This window comes from Terrapene carolina, unplaced genomic scaffold, assembly GCF_002925995.2.
Source record: "Terrapene carolina triunguis isolate 2854851 unplaced genomic scaffold, T_m_triunguis-2.0 Scaffold66, whole genome shotgun sequence".
Taxonomy (NCBI): Eukaryota; Metazoa; Chordata; order Testudines; family Emydidae; genus Terrapene; species Terrapene triunguis.
The window spans coordinates 33,529,328-33,552,595 of NW_020664417.1; the positions used below are offsets into that span (position 1 = coordinate 33,529,328).

The following is a 23,268-nucleotide window of genomic DNA, read 5'->3' on the forward strand; positions in this document are numbered from 1 at the left end:
TCTCAAGTTCCCCTAAATCTGAACCAAAATGTTTAGGCATATTCTTGGAAAGAGGGTGATATTTCCCCTCCTTATCTTAGGTAGAAAGGTCATTCCAAACCTTATACTTGTGTGGCAGTTAGACTATGACACTGGCAAATGATACATTACCATTTTTTCTTAAAGAAAACATCTTGCATTCACTTAGACTGATGGGCTCTCTCTCTTTTGCAGCTTGAATACAATGAATAGCAAGAACCTGCCCTTCGAGCTGGGAGCAGTCATGGCAGAATTCCCATTCTGAGACATCTGAGAGGATCATCTTGCAGATGGAGCATTGCTAGGTCTTTGGGTTGCTCCATTTGGCCTGTCCCACACCACAATGAAGTGTGTGGGAGAAGAAGGGAAACAGCTCGGCATTAGTTCTGTCTCATGAATAAAGCCCTTAAGTTTTGGTCCACTAAGCAAAAGGAGAGTGGGGGAAAAAAAAGGTTTCTCTCACTGTTGCCCCCAAATTAAGATAGCAATGGATAAAGCAGGATTGCTGTACCACTGCTCTGTTTGTTTGCTGGAGTGAGAAACTGGGGTAAGGATGAAAGGGAAGCAAACAAGTCCTAGAGCCCCGTGGACAAGTATGAATTTACTCTGACATTTTCAGAAATAGAAGGGCAAACCAGCTGTCTCTCGCTGAGGAAGAAGCCAGGATACAGAGTTACACTTATCCTGAGTGAACCTTCACTGTAATAGTACAACTTAATTTGCCATGGTGGTAAGGTACCTGGTAAGCAGTGACAGTACCACATCTGTTTTCTATATCTATATAATACACTACAAAACACCCCAGTCTTGGAAGAATACATTTAGACTGTAAAATATATAGAAGTAATTAAATTTAGAAGCAGCTCATGACAGTAACTTATTGAACCGTTTTTAAATTGTAAGAGACTTAGCAGAATATTTTCCACAAGTCTTCAGCCTCTAGTGGTATTTTATGCTTTGCCATAACTTATGTTCAAACTGAAGTTTCATTGAAACAATTTGATACATTTGGTTTTCTTGAAGACAGTGTTCCCCACAGGTAAAAGGCCAGCACATTAGTTTCCCCAGCATGCACCCACTGTCCCCAATTAGGAATGCAGCTTGGCTATGTTTATTCTATTACTATTTGTACCACCTAGGAGCCTTAGTCACAGGATCCCACTGTGCTAGGCACTGTACTCACTGAACAAAAAGATGGCCCCAGTATAAGACAAGTGTGATGATCTGTACTTTGGGGGAACACCCTACACCCCCATGTTCATCCTTGTAAAATGATTGTGTGGTATCCAATGCAAAATTTGTCATGTCGGGTGTCTTCAGACGGCTCATGATGCACTGAGCATTATTGTTACAGTAATGTTATAGGTTATAATTTCATGTATGTAGTTATGAGGCTGAAAATGTATCCTCATGGCTTAAAATAAGCCCAGGCAAAAACTCTCCAAGAGCAGAGAGGCAGTTCACACCTCATCAGGGCAGGTATGGGACAAACCCAGCCCAGCCTCACAGGAACAAAAGGGTACTGGCTTAGGCAGCAACAAAAGACTCTCGAGGGAGTCATCCCCCTTCCTTTGGTCAGTTTGGAAATGCGATGAGGTAAAGCTCACCAGACTCTGAAAGGGGGAGGGGGCAAAGCCAAGAGGGAAGAAAGGACATGATAAAAGGGGAGATATTTGCCATGCTCTCTTTCTCTTCCACCTACATCTACACACACCACACCAAGTGACTGAAGTGCTGATCAAAGGGGAGAGCTTGGCTGAAGAGCAACCAGCATCTAAATTTGTAAGGGCATTGAAGGTGTTAAGATCAGCTTAGAATGTGTTTTGCTTTTATTTCATTTGACCAAATCTGACTTGTTATGCGCTTTGACTTATAATCACTTAAAATCTATCTTTGTAGTTAATAAATTTGTTTGTTTATTCTACCTGAAACAGTGCATTTGGTTTGAAGCGTGATAGAGACTCCCCTTGGGATAAGCCTGGTGCATATTAATTTCTTTGTTAAACTGACAAACTCATATAAGCTTGCAGAGTCCAGCGGGCATAACTGGACACTGCAAGACGGAGGTTCCTAGGGCTGTGTCTGGGACCGGAGGTACTGGCTCATGTCATTCAGTTGCACAATCCAAGGAGCAGCTTACATGCCAGAGGCTGAGTGTGAACATCCCGGGAGTGGGAGTTCTCACAGCAGAGCAGGGTAAGGCTGGCTCCCAGAGTCAAGGACTGGAGTGACCTATCAGATCACTAGTCCAGATAACACCAGAGGGAAACGTCACAACAAGACACAACAGATAGAGAATACAAGGAAACAATATTGGTCAGCATGATAGGCAGTGGTCTCAGCACACCAGCATCCTAACTATTAAGTTTTTTGTAGGAGTCACAGCAAAGGAGGATTCTGAGGTAACTTTGCAGATGTTTACATCCAAGCATGGAGAGGCAGCATGGGAGAAAGCACAAAGGTGCTTATTTGAAAATTTAACAAGTGGGACAATTGAAGGCAGGAGGCAACATCTTGATAGGGACTGAAAAATGATAGGCAGAGTGGAAATAGGCTGTGAAGGGCCTTGTAAGTGAAGACAAACCCTGTATAACTGATCAGGTGGTGAGACACAAAAAGTTATCTTTAAAAATTGGAAGTCAAATTCTACTGAGAAAAATAGAAAGGAACAAACTCTGGCAAGTCAAATGTAAACATATAATTAGACAAGCCAAAAAAGAATTTGAAGAGCAACTAGCAAAAGATACAAATATTTTTGCTGTTAGTTTTTGTAAGTACATCAGAAGCACGAAGACTACCAAACAATAAGTGGAGCCATTAAAGGAGCACACAAGGAAGACAGGACCATTGTGGAGAAGCTAAATTAATTCTTTGCATCAGTCTTCACTGCAGAGGATGTGAAGGAGATTCCCATATCTGAGCCATTCTTTTTAAGTGACTAATCTGAGGAACTGTTGCAGATTGAGTTGTTGGTGGTTTTGGAACAAATTGATAAAATTAAACAGAAATAAGTCACCAGGACCACATGGTATTCACCTAAGAGTTCTGAAGGAACTCAAATATGATACTGCAGAGCTACTTACTGTGGTATGTAACCTACCACTTAACTCAGCCTCTATACCGGATGTAATGTCTATTTTTTAAGAAAGGCTCCCGATGTGACCCTGGAAATTACAGGCCAGTAAGACTAATTTCAGTACCAGGCAAATTGGTTTAAACTATCAAATAAATTATCAGACAAATAGCTGAACATGATTGTTGGTACTCCTGGAGAAATTCTGTGCCACTATGGTGCAGCAGAAAAATGCTCCCTCCCCACAAATTCCCTTTGCTTCCTTGCAGAAAATGATTCCTGTGAGGAAGCAAAGAGAAACAGCACCAGTACTCAACTCATCCCTCCTCAGCAGCTCAGACTAGGGTTGCCAGATGTCCAGTTTTCAACCGGAACACCCGGAAAAGGGACCCTGGCGGCTCCTGTCAGCATTGCTGACCGGGCCGATAAATGTCCGGTTGCAGTGAAAGCAGGCTCCCTACCTGGCTCCACGCCACTCCTGGAAGAGGTGACATATCCCTCTGGCTCCTAGGTGCAGGGATAGCCAGGGAGGCTCCCACCGCAAGCACTGGCTCCGAAGCTCCCATTGGCTGGGAATGTGACCAATGGGAGCTGCGTCTATGGCTGGGGGTGGTGCGCAGAGCCCCTTCGTCGCCCCTGCACTTAGGAGCAGAAGGGACATGTCGCCACTTTCAGGAACTGCCTGAGGTGAGCACCACCCGGAGCCCGAACCCCCTCCTGTGCCCGAATCCCCTGCCCAGCCCCCTACTGCACCCAAGCTCCCTACCGGAGCCCGCACCCCAACCCCTTGCCCCAGCCTGGAGCCCCAGCCTGAACTCCAAATCCCTCGGCCCCAGGCCAGAGCCCCTTCCTGCACTCCAACCTCCTGCCCAATAAGAAGGAGTGAGTGAGGATGGAGTGAACGATGGGCGGGGCCTCCGAGAGGGGGTCGGGTGGGGCCTCGGGGAAGGGGCGTGGCTGGGGCATTCAGTTTTCTGCAAACAAAGTTGGCATCCCTAGCACAGACATGTCTGTTCGGGCAGCTGGGGAAGAGAGGTAAATCACTCGGGCGGGGAGGGGTCTGGTCCTGGTCATCCAGGGACATTACCAGCTGGGGGGTGTGGGGGAGAAGGAGGAAGAGGAGGACAGAGATGGAGTTCCCCCTCCCCCTCTTCCTTCCCTGCATGGAACAGACGGGGCTGGTCAGATCAAGCCCCAGAAACTTTCCCTGGCTGCAGGAAGTTTGGCACCGCGAGGGGAGGAGGGGGCGGAGGAGAAGGATGACAGTAGGAGGCTCAGCATTGGGATCGGGGGGGCGAACAGCTTCTTGTACAGTGACCCCTCCCCCAGCTGCGCACCCAGAACCCCTCCCCCCAAGCTCCCTCCACATCAGGAGCCCCTCCACACCCAGAAACCCCTCACGCCCCCTCTGCATCAGGAGCCCCCCCTCACTCAGAACCCCCCTACCAAGCCCCCCAAATCCTCACCCCACGAGCCTCAGCCTCTGCATCAGGAGCTCCCCATACCCAGGACCCCCCCCACTGAGTCCCAACCAGCTATACCATGACCACCCTCAGCCCCGCTCCCCCAGCCCCCCCCCCCCACACTGAGCCCTAACCACCTTCACCTGGACTCCCCAGCAGAGTCCTATTCCCCCTCCACCCAGACCCCCCACCCAGACTGTGCCACACAGAACCCTGGTACTCTTGAGGGAATTCTGCACCAAAAAAATTGAACAAATTTAAAATTCTGCATATTTTAATTGTCAAAACAACAGAAACAACAATATAATCACACCATTTTCAATTATTTTGGTAATTTATTTCAAAATACTTGTCAGCAAATAATTGAAAATGGCGTGATTACATTGTGTTATTTTGACAAATTCAATATGCAGAATTTTAAAATATTGTGGCAGAATTTTAATTTTTTGGCACAGAATTCCCTCAGGAGTATTGTTGGGGAACAGTCAACATGGATTTTGTAAAAGGAAATCATGTCTCATCAATCTGTTAGAATTCTTTGATGGTGTCAACAAACGTGGACAAGGGTAATTTAGTGGTACTTGGATTTTCTGAAAGTCCTTCACAAGGTCCCTCACCAAAGACTCTTAAGCAAAGTAAGCAGTCATAAGATAAGAAAGAAGGTCATCTTTGGATCAGTAATTGGTTACAAGACAGGAAACCGTAGGAATAAATGGTCAGTTTTCATAGAGGAGAGAGATAAACAGTGGGGTTCCCCCCAAGGATCTGGACTGGGACCAGTGCTGTTCAGCATAATAAGAAATGATCTGGAAAAAGGGGTAAACAGGTGGCAAAATTTGCAGATGATACTAAATTACTTAACTATCTTAAGTCCAAAGCAGACTGTGAAGAATTACAAAGGGATCTCACAAAACTGGGTGACCGGATAAGAAAATAGCAGATGTGCAAATTAATGCACACTGGAAAAAATAATCCCAGCTATACACACAAAGTGATGGGGTCTAAATTAACTGTTACCACTCAAGAAAAAGATCTTGGAGTCATTGCGGACAGTTCTCTGGAAACATCTGCTCAATGTGCAGCAGGAGTGAAAAAAAAAGCTAACAATGTTAGTATGTATTCATTTCCTAATGGTTTCTAAAACAGAAAATATGCCATATTCAATGGTATACCCACACCTTGAATAGGGCATGCAGTTTTGCTCACCTCCACTCAAAAAAGATATGTTAGAATTGGGAAAGGTACAGAGAAGGGGTAGGGGAGAAAGATTAGGGGTATCGAACAGCTTCCATATAAGGAGAGATTAAAAAGACAAACTGTTCAACTTGGAAAACAGATGACTAAGGGGGAGTCTATTATGGAGGTGTATAAAGTCATGATATGATGTTGAGAAAGCGAATAAGGAAGTGTTATTTATCCCTTTACATAACACAAAAATCAGGGTTCACTCAATGAAATTAATAGGCAGCAAGTTTAAAAGAAACAAAAGGAATTACTTCTTTACACAACACACAGTCAACCTGTGGAACTCGTTGCCAGGAGATGTTGTAAAGGCCAAAAGTATTACTGGGTTAAAAAAAGAATTAGACAATTTCATGGAAGATAAGTCCATCAATGGCTATTAGCCAAGATGGTCAGGGACAACTCCATGTTGTGTGTGTCCCCCTAAGCTTCTGACTACCAGAAACCGGGACTGGCAACAGGATAGATCACTCCATTGCACTGTTCAATTCATTCCCTCTGAAGCATCTAGCATTGGGCTAGATGGACCATTAGTCTGATGCAGTATGGCTGTTCTTATGCAACAGAGAAGGGGGAGAGACAAGGTAGCGATGCAAAGAGAAGGCGTGACACAGTAGAAGCAATGGGGAAGAATAATCTTTTCAGCAGCATTCGGGATGCATATGCATGGGGCAAGATTGCATTTGTCAAAACCACAGTAAACGATGTTGCAGTAATCAAAACACAAGATGATGAGAAACCTAGATGAGATTTTTGGCTCTGTAGGTGGAGAGGAAAGGCTGCATCTTAAATACATTGTGCAGAAAGAATCAACAAGATTTAGACATAACGTGAGCGGACCTACAAAGAGATCCATGTCAAAGATGACACCTAGGTTATCGACCTGAGTGATAGACGGGCGGCTGGTGTTGTCCACGGTGATCAAGAAAGGAAGTTGCAGATAGAATTGCAGTGGGAGGGTTGGGAGGAGAAGAGATTAAAAACTCTGTTTCAGCCATGTTCTGTTTGAGCTGACAACTAGATATCCACTAGGAGAGGACAAAGAGACAGGCAAAGATTATAGTTTGGACAGAAGGCAACAGGTCTGGAATAGAGAGGTAGATCCATGAATCTTCCACATAGAAATGGTAGTTGAATTTTGTGTTTGCAGATAAGATTACCCAGAGATAAGGTGTAGAGGGAGAAGAGGAGACAACCAAGGACAGAGCTGTATAGGCGATCCTTCAAAGGACACGCTAAAGGAGCAATTAGACAGATAGGAGAAGAACAAGGAGAGGACAGAGCCATGGAAATCAATGGAAGACAAGATTTCAAGAAGAGCATGGTCAATTATGTCAAAGGTGGTTGCCAGGTCAAAGAGAACAAGGATGGAGTACTGGGTTCTGAACTTCAACTAGAAAGGAGTAATTAGTGTCAACAAGAGTTTGGTTTTAGTGACATGCAAGGGGCCTGAAGAGCATCTAGGAATGAACTAGAGGAGATGAACTCCAGAAAACAGTTTCTGACAGTGCATTCAATGAGCTTAGAGATGAAAGGAAAAAAGATGGAGTGGTAGTTGGAGAGGCAAGAGGTGTTAAGGGTAGGGTTTTGGTTTTTGTTTAAGATGGGAGAGACTAAAACATACCTCTCTTTTTTATGCAGTGTTGTTGTAGCCATGTTAGTCCCAGGATATTAGAGATACAAGGTGTGTGAGGTTATATCTTTTATTGGACCAATTTCTGACAAGGTTTTGAGCTACACAGAACTCTTCCTCATGTCTGGGAAAGGTATTTAGCTGAGACACCCTGGGTAAAAGGTTGAACAGATAGTTTAGCATAAGTCGTTAGCACAAATTCTAAGGGACCATTCAAGGACCACCTAACTACTTATGCTAAACTACCTGTTCCACCTGGTACTTAGGCGTGACACTCTAAGTACCTTTTCCAGACATGAGGAAGAGCTCTTTGTAGCTCGAAACCTTCTCTCTTTCACAAACAGAAGTTGGTGCAATAAAAGAGATAAAATAGAAGTATAGGTGGATGAGGTTAATAGTTATTTTCTAGTGTATTTCAGTTAAATGAAGAGGTCTTTATATTTTTTGTAGTAGTTGATAAATATTTTATGCTTACATGTCTTCAGAATCAGAATGCCCTTCTTTGACATGCTCATCGTCCATATCCTCTATTTCAAGGTTGTCTTGATGTTGTACATCTGCTACAATGGGAACATCAACTAGTGTTCTGTACAACTTGGAAAGATCTGGGAGTGAACATGTTCTTAACATCTGAAAAGGTCATAAAAAAACTTCAGATTAGGATATTCAACAACTAACAAGAAACAGAACTGGAAATTAAAGATCAAATCAAAGTAGGAATACCTTTTTGATGCCCTATTTAAAATATTATATAAAAAAACTCTACACAGTTAGTAAACTAAGTATGGAACATATGAGACTGCATGTTTTGCCTTTCCACTAAAATGGGAAAATGTTCCTTAAGTGTTGAGAAGGTCTGAGAAACTCCGAACACACGTAAACTGATTAATATTCTTTTTATATAAGAGACTGTTCATTCTCTCACTAATTATCTTTTTAAAAAATAAGAACTTTACTGAGGTAAAAATCTAATTACATTGGACAAATGATATATACATATATTAGGTCAAGTACAGACATTTCCTAAAAAAGTCATTATCAGCTCACTACCATCTTAAAACCACCTCCACAAAACAAATTTCTCAATTAACTTATTAAAACCACCTTGTATAATTAAAATTGGAAGAATTTTTTTAAATGTCAGTTTATTTTGCACTATCTGTGGTGTTTAAGCTGAGAGATGCAAAAGCAAATAAACACAAGTCAATTCAGTTTTTTTAATAGTACATTTCAAGTCAGTTTCATTTAAGTCAGGTTCTCATTGACAGCAGTGTTTTGGAATGTTAGTGGTAAACAATAAAGAATATTTATTTGTTTAAAAACAGATTTTATTGTCAACAGAAATTTTTAAAAAATTGAACAAAGTAATTGTTTGCTCTGTGCTCAAACAAGAAGGATATGGTTCTGATAATTAGGTTTCTAGAAACCATACTGTACATTACACACATTCTTTTTGAAACAAAAGAGGAGGTTACTCACCCTGTGCAGTAACTGACGTTCTTCGAGATGAGTGTCCCTGTGGGTGCTCCACTCCAGGTGTTGGTGCGTCCCTGCGCCTTTGCTCGGAGATTTTTGTAGCAGTACTCGTACCAGCCACGCATGCGCAGAGGCTGCCCCCCCCCTCCGCTGTGAGTCTAGCTTAATAGTACACATGCATGGCCCGTCTCCTCAGTTCCTTCTCTACAACATAGGCTACCCCAACTCCGAAGTAGAGGGGAGGAGGGTGGGTAGTAGAGCACCCACAGGGACACTCATCTCGAAGAACGTCAGTTACTGCACAGGGTGAGTAACCTCCTCTTCGAGAGAGAGAGATGTTCCTGTGGGTGCTCCACTCCAGGTGACTTAAAAGCAGTGTGTCTCAAGGAGGTAGGGACTTCGGCTCTGATAGGAATACCGTAGATAGTACCGCCCTGCCCAAACGTATATCAGAGAGAGGGCCTTGAGTAAGGGCATAATGTTTAACAAATGTGTGTTCAGAGGACCAAGTGGCTGCTTTACAGATGTCAGCCAGGGGAACTTTGCATAAGAAAGCTATAGAGGCAGCCAAAGATCTAGTGGAGTGAGTTCTGATGCCATCTGGAGATGTAACCTTCTTCATCTGATAGCACAATCGGATGCACTGAGAAATGCAGTTTGAAAGTCTCTGGGTGGAAATAGGAGTCCCTTTGGAACGCTCCGTGATGGAGACAAAAAAAGAGTCTAGAAGAATTTCTAAAAGGTTTGGTTCTATCCAAATAGAAGGACAAGGCCCTGCGTACATCTAATGTGTGCATTGTGGCTTCGAACGAGTTGGTTTAGGAAAAAAGGTTGGTAGGTGTATTGGCTCATTAATGTAGAATGATGAATGCACCTTTGGAAGAAATTTAGGGTGCAATCTGAGGGTAACCTTGTCCTTGAAAAATAGCGTATATGGTGGGTCTGCCATAAGAGCTGCTATTTCTCCATCCCGTCTGGCAGAGGTAATTGCCACTAAAAATGCTGTTTTTATCAAAAAGTTTAAAAGGGAGCACGTGGCTAGGGGTTCAAATGGTTGTTGAGTTAGGCAAGATAGTACTAAATGAAGGTCCCATGGAATGGTAGGTGGTTTAATGTCTGGGTATAGGGCTTGGAGTCCCTTGAGGAAACGCCTGGTGATTGGATGAGCAAAAACAGAGGTATCATCAATTTTGCCATGAAAGGTTGTAATAGCAGCTAAATGGACTCTGATGAAGCTGAAAGAAAGGCCGGATCGCTTAAGGTCCAATAGGTAGTCAAGTATGAGCGAGAGAGATACCGACGTGGGACAAAGTTGTTAAGCTGAACACCAATGTGTGAATTGTTTCCACTTTCGTAGATAAGTGGTGCGAGTAGATTGTGTTCTGCTATGTAGGAGCACTCTTTGAACTTGTTCAGAGCAATCTAGTTCACTTCGGGAGAACCATGTAGGAACCATGCTTTGGAGGTGAAGCATGGACAGGTTGGGGTGGAGAAATCGGCCGTGTTGTTGTGATAGGAGGTTCGGGATGAGAGGCAACGAGATTGGTGGTCAAATCGACATTCTGGTGAGGAACGGAAACCACGGTTGTCTGGGCCACGCCGGGGCAATCAGGATGACCTTGGCACGGTCTGTTCTTATTTTTATCAGGACCCTGTTGAGAACCGGTATCGGGGGAAATACAGAGAGTAAGTTTCGGTGCCAGGGGATCATGAATGCGTCTCCCAGGGAATGTTTGTCCAGTCCCGCTCTGGAGCAAAAATCGGGACATTTCGTGTTTTTCGCAGTTGCAAAAAGGTCTATGGTTGGGTGACCCCATATGCGGAATATGTTGTGAATGGTTCTCTCGTCTATCTCCCATTCGTGATCCCAGGGAAAGCGTCTGCTTAGTTCGTCCGCTGTGGTGTTCATCACTCCGGGAAGATAGGCAGCTGATACCCGGATGTTGTTCGCAAGGCACCAATTCCAGAGCTTCATAGCCTCTGTGCAAAGCAAGTGGGAGCGAGCTCCTTCCTGCCTGTTTACATAGAACATGCATGCAATGTTGTCTGTCATTATGCGTACATGGTGATTCCTGATTAGTGGGAGGAAGTGACGGTACGCATTGCGTATGGCTCGAAGTTCTAGGACATTTATGTGCAGAGAGGTTTCGGTTGAAGACCATAGCCCCTGGACTGTGTGGTGAGACATGCGTGCACCCCAGCCTGTCAGAGATGCATCGGTAGTCAGTATGAGGGATGGAGCCTCTTGAAGAAAGGGGACTCCAGAGCAGAGGTTGGAGTGAACTGTCCACCACAGTAGAGAATCTTTGACTCGGAAAGGTATGGAGAGTCTTGTTTAGAACGTGCACATTCGTTCTGTAAACCGTGCCCAACCACGCTTGGAAACACATCATGTAGAGTCGTGCATTTTGGACCACGAAAGTGCACGAGGCCATGTGACCCAGTATTTGTAGACAGTCTCGGACAGTCACCTGGGGACTGTTGCGAAGTTTTGTGGCCAGTCGGCTTATAGAGCTGAAGCGGTCGGGTGGGAGAGATGCCAATCCCGTCCTGGAGTCGAGATATGCGCCTATGAACTCCAGATGTTGCGTGGGGCATAATGTGGATTTGTTTTTGTTTATTTGCAGGCCTAGAGATAGGAAACAAGCGACGGTAAGCCGCGTGGATCGGAGAGCTTCGTCGAACGTTGAGGCTTTGAGGAGGCAATCGTCGAGGTAAGGAAATATTACAACCCCTTGTTTCCTGAGGCGGGCAGTGACTACGGCTAGGATCTTGGAAAAAACACAAGGGGCCGTGGACAGTCCGAAGGGGAGAACCCTGTATTGGAAATGTGTTGAGCCAAGGGTAAAACGTAGGAAGCGTCTGTGGGCCGGGTGTATAGTCACATGAAAATAGGCGTCCTGTAGGTCGAGGGCTGAAAACCAATCGCCCTGCTCCAGCGCTGGGATTATGGTGGTGAGAGTAACCATCTTGAACTTTTACTTTTTGACAAATTTGTTGAGCCGCCTGAGGTCGAGGATTGGTTGCCATCCCCCAGTTTTCTTTTCTGTTAAGAAATAATGGGAGTAAAAACCCTTCCCTTTGTGTCATTCTGGCACAATTTCTATTGCTCCCAGTTGAAGGAGATGCTGCACTTCTTGGCGAAGTAGTTGCTCGTGAGAAGGGTCCCTGAAGAGGGACGGGGAGGGTGAGAGGCAAGGAGAGGAAGGGGACGGCGTATCCAATTGTAATGACCTCTATAACCCACTTGTCGGAGGTAATGTTCTGCCATTGATGGGAGAATGGTCATAGGCATAGGCGGTGTCCAAAAATAGGTGTGCTGGCTGAAGTGGGAACGCTGTTTTCTAAACCCTCGACCAAGGCTTCAAATCTGCTTATTAGTTGGAGTGGGTTGAGGCGCCCCCACAGAATTGGGACGACGACGCTGGAATCTCGGTCTCTGGCGTTGCTGCTGTTGTTGTTGCTCCTGTGCTCTATGGAAGTGTTGTGTATATGCGGGGTAGCGTGGGCGTTGGTAAGTTTGATATCTATATTGTCGTCTCCTGGTCGTAGGTGTCTGGAGAACTAAGGACCGGAGTGTTGCCCTTGAGTCCTTCATTGAGTGAAGCACGTCGTTCGTGGTGAAAGCGAAAAATTTTTCACCGTCAAAGGGAAGATCTTCAGTGGTACTCTGGACCTCTCAAGGAAAGAGAGGAAGAGAGCCAGGAACCTCGGCGCATGACCACTGCTGTGGCGGTCGATCTTGCTGCAGTATTGGCTACATCGAGGGCTGCTTGAAGAGCGGTACGTGATATGATTTGTCCCTCGGAAACCAGAGCTGTGAATTGTTGTTTTTTCTGTTCTGGGATGTCATCAATAAAGTCCATGAATTTATTATAGTTTCTGTGGTCATATTTTGCAAGAACTGCAGTATAATTCGCTATACGAAATTGTAACGTTGAGGTTGCATACACTTTACAACCAAAGAGGTCCAAGCGTTTACTTTCCTTGTTGGCCGGGGTGGAGCGGGAATACTGTTTGGTCCTTTGGTTCGCTGCGTCTACCACCAACGAGTTTGGTGCTGGATGGGTAAAAAGGAATTCAGAACCCTTAAAAAGGATGAAGTACTTCTGGTCCGCTTGTTTACAGGTAGGTAGGCTTGTAGCTGGAGTCTGCCAGATGGACTTAGCAGGTTCTAAAAGGGCTACGTTGATTGGTAATGCAACCCTAGAGGAAGAAGAGGGCTGTATGATGTCCGTTAACTCATGCTGTTGTTCAGGGATTTCCTCCAAGTTAATTCTCAAGTCACTGGCAACTCTTTTAAAAAGATCTTGGAATTTTGCGTAGTCATCCGATGGTGTTGGAGGAGGGGGAAGTAAGGCTTCCTCAGGCGTTACCTCTGGCTCTACTGTAATAGGAGCAGGACTTGGTTGATCCTGCATGTGTGACGGTGCTGCCTGGTGTCTTGTGTCATTGGCAGATTCGTCAGGTGGTGGTGCTAGACCGGTGTTGCACCTGGTTGAGGTGGAGTAGCGCGTGTGTTCTTGAGGGTACAATGCCCATGGTTCCCAATATTGCCATGGTGGTGGGTAGGGCATAGGTGGTGCCATCCAGGGGTTCACCCCCCAGGGGGCAGGATCCTGAGAATAGGATGAGGTAATTTTTCTATAACCTCTGTTGACTGGGGTCTGGGGATGGGAGTCTTGATACGGTGACAAATCCCCCTGTGGTTCAGTTTCCTCCTCACTGGAGGAAGGCTGTTCAGATCCTGACTCAGCCATTGGAGAGAAATAGGTATTCAGCAGGGAAGACTGCGGGATAGGTGATACAAACAGATCTCTTGCCTGAGTAAATTGAAGCGCTGAGGCTCCTGTGTGAGGTGAAGGCTGTGCAGGAGGAAGTTGCAGTGAGGGACCATTCCTATGAGCCGGGGTTTTGATTCTTGGCTCACTGCCAATCAGCTCTGCAGGTGCCGGTGCCAGGAGGGCAGCATCAGTCTGTAGGGGGTCAGGCAGGTTGTGGAATGTCGGCACCGCATCCGTCGCGGTGCCGAACAGTGCCAGAAGAGAGGCAGGCAGCTGGAAGCCTAAAGCCTCGGCACCGGAGCTTCGCGCCGCAGCCTTAGGCGGGTTTCACGCAGTGCCAGAGGAGCCGGGCTCATCAAAGGTGCTCAGGTGGGGAAGCACAGGTAGGGAAACTGTTGATCTGCCTGAAAAAATCTTGTGCCTCAACCTTCTTTGGTGAAGAAGGTTGCCCTTTTTTGTATATTTTTTTAGCTTCTTTGAGGCGAGGGGGCTGTGTTGGGCAGCGGAGCCGGAATCAGCGCCTGGGTCCGAAACTGACCCCAGAGATTTTTGAAGGAGGAGCAGTTTGAGTCTAAACTCCCTGTCTTTCCGTGCCCTGGAACTAAGTTTGCTGCAGTGGGCACATCTTTGGGGAATGTGGGCTTCCCCCAAACATTGTATGCATTGTGAGAGGCCATCTGACAGAGGGATAGCCTCCTTGCATGTAGAACAGCGCTTGAAGCCTGTGGAGCCAGGCATGTCCGAAGCGGCTGCGGCTGACAGGAACAAAATATATATATATATATATATATATTTTGTAAAAGATAGAAGTGGTAACTAAATATACTAACAACAAACTAACTAACTAGAAGGCAATTATAACTAGATGAAAGGATTTCTAAACGAGTCTGCTGAGCTCCATCTCAGGCCGGGGACGGTAGAGAAGGAACTGAGGAGACCGGCCACGCATGAGTACTATTAAGCTAGACTCAGGGTGCGGGGGCAGCCTCTGCGCATGTGTGGCCGGTACGAGTACTGCTACAAAAATCTCTGAGCAAAGGCGCAGGGATGCACCAACACCTGGAGTGGAGCACCCACAGGGACATCTCTCGAAGAAGAACTCTAAGGCCTACGCTATGAAGTTTACCAGAAAAATGGCATTCTGAAAATACACCCTTGAAATATATCAACACAATTTTGAATCCTCCTGACAAAACCCTGAACTTTTGCTGGTCAAGTTAAACCAGTTCCCCAAGTGACATAAGTACCGTTCTATCAGCACAATGACAGTGTGAATGCTGAAGTAGATGTACCAGCAGTACAGTACTCCAGCAACAAGCCCACAATGCAACTGTTTCCACTGCAGTGACCACTCTGATCAAAGAAGTCTGCTGCCCTGGAGTCATAATGACCAGAAGCAACCCCCCTTGTAGGCCTGAGACCTGATCAACACCCCCCACCCCAATATTAAACCAGTCTTGGGTGAAACTTGGAGTTCACCACTAAAACTGAAAAAAGGAACGTTCTGATGCTGACAAAGCACCCCCACCTCAGGAATGTTCCTAACGAGACTTATAACCACCAAGGTTGTAAAAACGCTGGGAAATTAGGGAGGATACAGAAAGACTCAACAAATGGTAAAATAAGCTCTGATCAGCGTTTTATGCTGACCATCTGGACAAAGGAGACATGGAAGGTAGGTGCAACAGGGACAAGTTTCAATGCCAGGCAAATGGGAAGGAGCTACAGCAGGCTTACCAGGAGACAAAGGAGGGCAACAAAAAGTCTGGAACTGCTCCCAAGAATTGCTGCTATTATGTTATGTGGCGCTCAATGCCATTCTGAGGAGGGGTTCCTATTATTGACAACAGACACCCATGAGCTCCAGAGGAAGGCACCCCAGAACTGCAGAATAAAAAGGAGCTCACTGAGGAGGGGGACATGGATGATGCACGGGGGATGTGGACGGTACGCAACTGAGAGCCAGAAGCTCTGACGCCCAGATAGCGAACTAAATCACTGAGGAAGAGGACTCAGAAAGACAGCATTTTTTACTCCCATTTATGTGGCTCTTTAAAAACAAACCATCCAACCAATGAACCACTTTCTCAAGAGCACCAAACATTCCCCCACTCCCTCAAATGGTAGCTTGTGGCGACGAAAAAAGGAAGGAGACAGAGCGCCAGGTCTTGGTAGCCGAAAAAGCCTCTCAGGGACTTTCCACTGGGGTTTTTATTCTCCTACTTCCATGTTTACAGCACTTATGAGTGGTTGAATTTTTGCGCATCGGAGGAGTGTACAGTGCACATCAACATGACCTAACAAACCCATATCTTGTGCACGTGAAAGCAAGCAGCGAGGGTGACAATTAGGTCAGCCAATAAGTTTCCTAATCGCAGGCGCTGGGGTGTAGGCCGCTCCGGCCTCGTAGCCACGGGCGCAGTGTGCCGCACCCGTGGGCTGACGATTCGGGAGCTATGCGTCCCTACAGTAGCTGACTGCAGGCAGGCAGGCAACAAAGGAATTATATTTTAAAGTAACCAGTTTATTTTAAGAGCATGAACTAGCTGTACTAGGCAAAACCAATAGAATGAAAATGGGGGGCCCCCCAACTTCATTTGACTGTGCAGCTATTTGTCTTTTCACCTCCATGTTGAGCTGACATTCCAAAGGATACGCATTGCAATTGTAGCCATGTTGATCCCAGGATATTAGAGAGACAAGGTGGGTGACGAAATATCTTTTATTGGACCAATTTCTGTTGGCGAGAAAGTTTTCGAGCCACAAAGCTCTTCAAGTCTGGGAAAGGTACTCCAAGCGTTACAGCTAAATGTAAGGTGGAACAGATTGCTAACTACTTATGCTAAACACGTATTCTAAGGGACCATTCAAGACAATGGACAACCCTCAGATATTCCACCCCAAACACTTTGCCAAACTCATCCATTTCATCCTCACCCATAACAACTTTACATTCAAATAAACAACATTTTGTCTAAACCAAACAAACTACGTTTTGTCCAAACCATAAATATAGCCATGGGTGCTAGGATGGGTCCCCAATATGCCAATCTCTTCATGGACTACCTTGAAAAAGAATTTCTGAACAAATGCACCACAAAACCAATGACATACCTAAGACACATTGCTGATATTTTCCTCCTCTGGACAGACTGCGTAAACGCCTTCATAGATGTTCAACAATCACCAACTAGCTATTAAACTCTCTCTGGAACACTCTCAAACTAGCACCAACTTCCTGGACACTACAATCAGCTTCAATAAAGGAACTCTACAGACAACCATATGCAAGAAACCCACAGATCACCACATCTACCTTCACAGATCCAGTAACAACCCCGCATCCTCCCAAGAAATCAGTTATCTATAGCCAGGCACTCAGATATCACAGAATACGCTTGGAGGAGAACCTCCAGGATATATACCTTAACACACACAAAACCACCTTCACCAAACAAGGACACTCCACCAGAAAAGTAGACTGCATCATGGAACAGGCCACCCAAATACTGCAAGAGAACCTGTTTCAAAAGAGAAATAAACCCCCCTCCAATCACAGACCCCCTAGTTGATACCTACTACCCCACACTGGAACCCATATGGGGTATCAAACAACTACAACTCATACTCGACCCCATCCTGAAATAAAGGTTTCCTGAACCCCCACTATGGCCTTTAAACAACCCCCCTCCCCAACCTCACCAAGCTCATCAGAAGCAAGCTCCCCACAGACCAACTCAAAGGAGCACCAGACCCTGACACAAAAACAGATGCAAAACCTTTAGCCATATCTCCATTGCTACAATGACCAACACCCCACATAACACACCTTTCAAAATCCCTGGATCCTATTCATGCCTATCACAACATGTGGTATATCTCATCCAGTGCCCGAAATGTCTCAACTATGTGGGTGAAACCAGACAATCACTACGCTCTTGAATGAACTCTCAGAGGAAAACGATAAAAGACAAAAAACACCCCATCACCTGTAGGTGAACACTTTTCACAAAGTGATCACTCTATATCTGACCTATCAGTCCACATCCTCAAAGGAAACCTGAACAATACTTTCAGAAGATGAGCCTCATAACTCTCCTAGACACCAAAAATCATGGACTGAACAGACACACTGGATTTAGGGTTTATTACAACAATCTGCAACCCACTAACTCCCTCTTTTTGTCTTATGACTGCAGAGGTATTAACGAGCCACTGTACCTTGAATAGTCCCTTAGAATATGTGCTAACTACTCTGCTAAACAATCTGTTCCACCTTGTGTGGGGGAATAGGCCCGGCTGGCCTCCCTTGCACCGATCAGAACATCGGTGAAGACTCGTCATATAGGTGCGCCCTGCAGGCCACAAGCCTGAACTAGGCTAAGTGACACAGCCTCCTGCCAAACTCAGTCAAGGGTCATGACCAGTGGGGGGGTGGGGGGGAGGCAAGGAGGGAAAGAATAAAAAGCCCCAGCAGCAGCACTAATTAAATATGTTCATGGCTGATGAAAAATAATAACCACTTGTGTGAAGCAATAGGTAACTTTAGCTGAATGCAAACTAACTAAATGCAGCTTCTCCTTTGGGTGATCTGTGACCCCCACCGTGATTCCAGCTAAATGCAAGGTAGCCAATCATGGTTCTCTTCTGGGTGCTCTGTGACCTCCCTGAATTTCTAGCTAAATACAAACTGACTAATTAGATACCTTCTTTAGGCGTCCTGTCAACCCCTCCCTGGTACGCTGACCATAAGGCCCCGGAAGGTACCATGCACTCTTCCGAGAATGTACCCTAGCGGGTGCCAAGTTTTGACTGCATCAGGCTTCTCGAGAAGCCCCCCACCCAATATGCACCCAATTCTCGGAAGAATAATGAGGAAGGTACCGAAAAAAGGGAACAGACCCCAACTCTTTTATTTTCCTATTGATGTATAATTTGTACTATGTTTGCGGTTTGTAAGAATAAAAGCAGCCTGCGAGCTGTGATCGTGGGTGTAGTTTCTGACTGCAACCCCCAACGCGTTGGTATGTATTGCAATAAACTGGCCTCAGGCTTGAGTCTGTGAACTAAAATCAATGCATGGGTGACTTTTTCCACAACACTTGCATTTAGCTGTGATGCTCCGAGCATCTTTCCCGAATCTGAAGAAGAGCTCTGTGTGGCTCGAAAGCTTGTCTCTCTCATCAACAAAAGTTGGGTGGGTCTAATAAAAAAATATTACCTCACCCACCTTGTCATTCCAAAGGGCAGTGATACAGCGCTGACAATAGAGGATCGTTAAATCAGGACGTCCTCAATTCAAATAAAAACATCCTAGACAACAGGCTGGCTCCCACCCCGAGGAACCATTTGTCAGTGAAGAGGTTACCTGTAAGGGTTTGATCACTGGAGGAAGCTGATCAAGGAGTCACCTAACAGAGGGGACTGGAAAATATGAAAGAGCACGGGTTGTTCTACTTTGGGGCCTTTGACATATATTCAGGGTTTTTGTTGTTTTCTAAATGATCTGTATTTTCTTGTGCTTTCTCTCAAGTAAAGAGCAATGGTGTTTTAGAATCCTATATACAGATTGTACACATGTGCATGTTATGTGCTAAACCTACCTCAGGCCCCTAAAGAGTTAACCTATGAATCCAGGATGCCTATAAGGGTGGAGTTCTGCGAAGGGGTATCTAAAAGGATGCACAAACTATAGGGAAGTCTGAGAAGTCAGCACTGGGTCCAGGGGCTAGGTGGTTGGACCATGAAGCCTCAGCTCTCAGGAGGAGTGTGTGTGAAGGAACTGCTGAGACTGTTGACATCACCAGGAGTGGAACCTTTGGAGCGGTTGGTCAGGGTGACAGCTGGAGAGTGGAGCTCAAGAGAGGGCAATCTGGGAATTGTAACAGGGCAGTCACAGGGAACTGGGAGTTGGAGGACCAGACAAAAGGTCTAGCTAGATTTACCTGAGAAGTGGGCTAACTAAAGAAAAGTTAGACCTCTGCGGAGGGAGCCTGAAGAGATCTCAGCTTGGTGTCCTTATCCCCAGATACTTCTCACAAAGGTAGATCATGGTGGCCTTTGGAGGGGAGATACTCCTTAGAGAAGGTGAAGGATTCCCAAAGTCATCCCAGTAACTCAACAACAAGGCTTGGTACTGAGAGGTGACATCAGACAAGTTATGGCACACTACGTATGTATATTTGTAAATAAATAAAAAGCTCAAGATAGACTTACATAGGGTAAGATGAGCGGTTTATGTGTATAGAACTATTTTTAAGGCTTCCACTTCCATGTTATATTATATTTGTTCTTACTTAATAAATAAGAATTTATTTTCACTAAATCTAAGCCTCAGCCTGATATGTTGTATTAAGTTATTGAGACACCTGAATGTTGCTTCTTGAAGTGACATTATGTAATAAATTACCACATGCTAGAGTGTAATCTCTTGAGTTTCCAGTCCCTGGGGAGAAAAGGCTAAAACCTTTTAACTCTAAGTCTAAAAGAGACACGGTGAGAGTATTGGATGGTGGCAGCAAATGTACCAGATAAAGTGTCACCAAGTACATGCGTCAGCTGTCCTCCAGAGGGGGATCAGGTAATCTCAGGGTGCTAGACAGAAAGCTGCAACCCAAGAGTGTTCCTAGACACCCCAAGCCTACGGGCAGTACCTGGACACTGTTCAGACTCTGGAGCTTTAAAGCATATGGGGATTCAACATTTGGATTCCCTCAACATTCTGGAGGGAGAGCTCAACTAGATCTGTGACCTGTATTCCTAATGATTTGAGCTTCATGTACATTCCCTGACCACCCAATGTCATGTCAGTACAACATCCATGGTGATCCACCAGAACTTGTAAAACCATGGAAAAGTAGCCTTTTCTCTTTCTCTACTTAGAAAGAAGAGTGTGGGTGGGAGGGCAGGGCACTGATTCAGGGAATTAATCTATTATTTCCTTCAATTGCCCCGAGTCACAACGTTGTGCAGTAGGACACGCTTAAATGGCCTCGCACACCTGGGTGACAACCACTCCCATCATAGGTTTTCCAACACCAAACTGATTTCTCACTGATCAACAGCAATCTAAGGTTACAACCTCCAGAGAGTGATTCCCACCTATTTCTCCACTGTCAGAGCAGCTCTTGTTTTGGTGTGTCTGCACTGCAGTGCTGGGAGTTGTTTACCAAGCTCACCCAAGAACCTGGCCTTCCACATCCAAAAGTTCTGAAGCCACTACTGGTCATCCCCAGTTTGCACCATGATTCGATCCCATCACTCAGTGCTCGTTTCACAGGGCCACAACCACTGCTCCACCATGTGCATCTGGGAAATAATACCTGCAGCAGCTCACCAGTTTCACTGTTTATATCATCCACTCCTACTCAGTAATCTCAATATCCCAGCTACACAGCTGGCTACACAGTTGTGGGTCCGCAAATACAAAAAGAGCTCCAACAATCTGTGCAGCTTCTGAGAGTGACATAGGTGAGATTGAAAATGCAGTGTGAAGAAGTAGATTATGGGATGGACAAGAGGGAATTTGAACATTTCTCAGGGAATTGTGGGAGTTAAAGTACACTGAAGAAATTTCCCAAAAGGTGGTGCACTGGTCAGTGGTGTTCGGGACACTAGAATGCATACCCATAGTACCACAACCAGCTGATGTAACCTGGTGCTGTGAGGAGAGATTGCACCAGCTAAGGCAGCCAAATATTCATAGATTCTAAGACTGGAAGGGACCTCGAGAGGTCATCGAGTCCAGTCCCCTGCCCTCATGAATGCTCTCTTCTTAAAGAGCTAGGTCTGTAGCTATATACTGGCAGAACTTTTCCCAATAAAACTTTCTAGTGTAGATAAGCTCTGGAAAAGATAAGATTTAGTTTAATAAAAGGTAACATTACTGTGTACTTGCCTTTGGATTGTTTGCATCAAACAGGCCAGTAGAGAGCCCAATCAGTAATGAACTTTTGCCTTTCCTTTTTGCTGGCGATACAGATCGTGAACGAGGTGGAAAAGGCTCTTCCAGTGAAGACTGAGCTGACAGAACTGGTGAGGTTGTTGGTATGGCTTGTGGTTGTGGCACCTTCTGGAAAAAGGGTTCAGGTTGCATAGAGTCACTGAGACAAGTGTCTGGGGGTGGTGAGAGAAATAAGGTTACAAATCCATGTAGACAAAAACTCCAAGCCTCTAAGCAACTGGCAACAAGGGTTGAATTAGGATAGTCCAATTATATCATAAAAAGAGTCATATCAGCTAATTTCTACATTTGAGATTCACTTGCTTTAATATATTGTTTTAATTTAAATGGTCAAAAATGTTTATGCTAGGAAGTGCAATTCAAGTTTCGCCCCTCCTTTATTTACCAAGACCTTTAAAAACGTAGATGCAAAATATTACTAAGTTGCAGTATAAAGATTTTTATTAATCAATATTCAACTTTTGAAAATTGTGTAAGTTGGCCATATGCAAAGAAGTAGTTTACAACGTATACTCTGTTGTCATGTTTTTACTTGGTTTCACACTGCTTAACTGTATCTTACAAAACTAAGGTGGTTCATTTTCATTAGTGTAAGGTATATTTGTGAAGGGTATACTGCTTATAGTTTATTACAGAGAAGCTCCCATAAGGAGTTACTGCAAGAAAGTTTTGACCAACCACATTTCATTTGTAAATTACTATATAAAATCTTGTACATTATGTTAAAACCTTAAAGCACAAAAAGTCTAATATATATAGTCTGATGAAATTTAGAAGTGTAATTAGTTGACAGAGTATTTTATCACAATACAAATCTTAATATAGAAACAATCATGTAAAATACTATACATGTTCTGAAATATTCATTTTATGTAAGGGATACCGAATCATCCCTAAAATGTGTGGATAGTGAGAACATATTTGTTTAATAATATTAACTGTTGCAGCACAGTCCACTCATTCTGATAGTTTTATTTCTACTTTGTCCTGTTCTAGTCTTGTATGCAATATATCGTAAGACAAATACCCATTATGGGAAATGTGGAACTAGCTATTAAAAATACAATATTTTGTGTTTATGTGTGCACCATATAAATTGGAGCCCTAAATTTCATAGGAGCAAAGAATTTCCTTAAAGCTTCCTCTATCCTGGATCTATAAAGGTTTTATTATTATTATTACTACTACTACTTATTATTTTATAGTGGCATAAGTGTACCTGTGCTTCATAGAAGACAGTAAAAAGAAAGGCCACTTTCCTGAGCAGCTTACTAGATGAAGAAATATAAAAAAATATTTCCAAATCTATGTTTACTCTACCTCCACTAAAAAACACCTAAAGACTTTTTGGTTTTTTGTTTGTTTTTTCTCTGGTTTTTGTTTGTTTGAAAAATGCAACAGAAACCTCCGTTCTCCCCAAGAGTTTACCAATTTCTGCTGAAATAACCCAGGACAGAGGATGTCCCCTTCAACAGAATGCCAAAGCACAGTGGAAGAAGATACATACACCCCACCTTAACACTAGAAATCCAGATCTAGACAGTCATGCTCCAAGAATGGATGGCATTAGCCATGTAGGGGGTGTGCTTAAGAGCATCTAAGTGATACACTAGATA

General features: G+C 44.6%; 1 protein-coding gene across 1 annotated transcript in view; it reads right to left on the minus strand.

Moving 5' to 3' along the window:
* NEK1 (NIMA related kinase 1) overlaps window positions 1–23,268 on the minus strand; it is a 138,149-nt gene that overhangs the window by 16,874 nt on the left and 98,007 nt on the right. Inside the window, exons 29-30 of the mRNA XM_029910695.1 lie at window positions 21,587–21,804; window positions 7,905–8,059 (exon numbers count right to left, since the gene is read on the minus strand). Of these exons, the coding sequence (XP_029766555.1) occupies window positions 7,905–8,059; window positions 21,587–21,804 (373 nt within the window). The remainder of the gene's footprint in view (window positions 1–7,904; window positions 8,060–21,586; window positions 21,805–23,268) is intronic.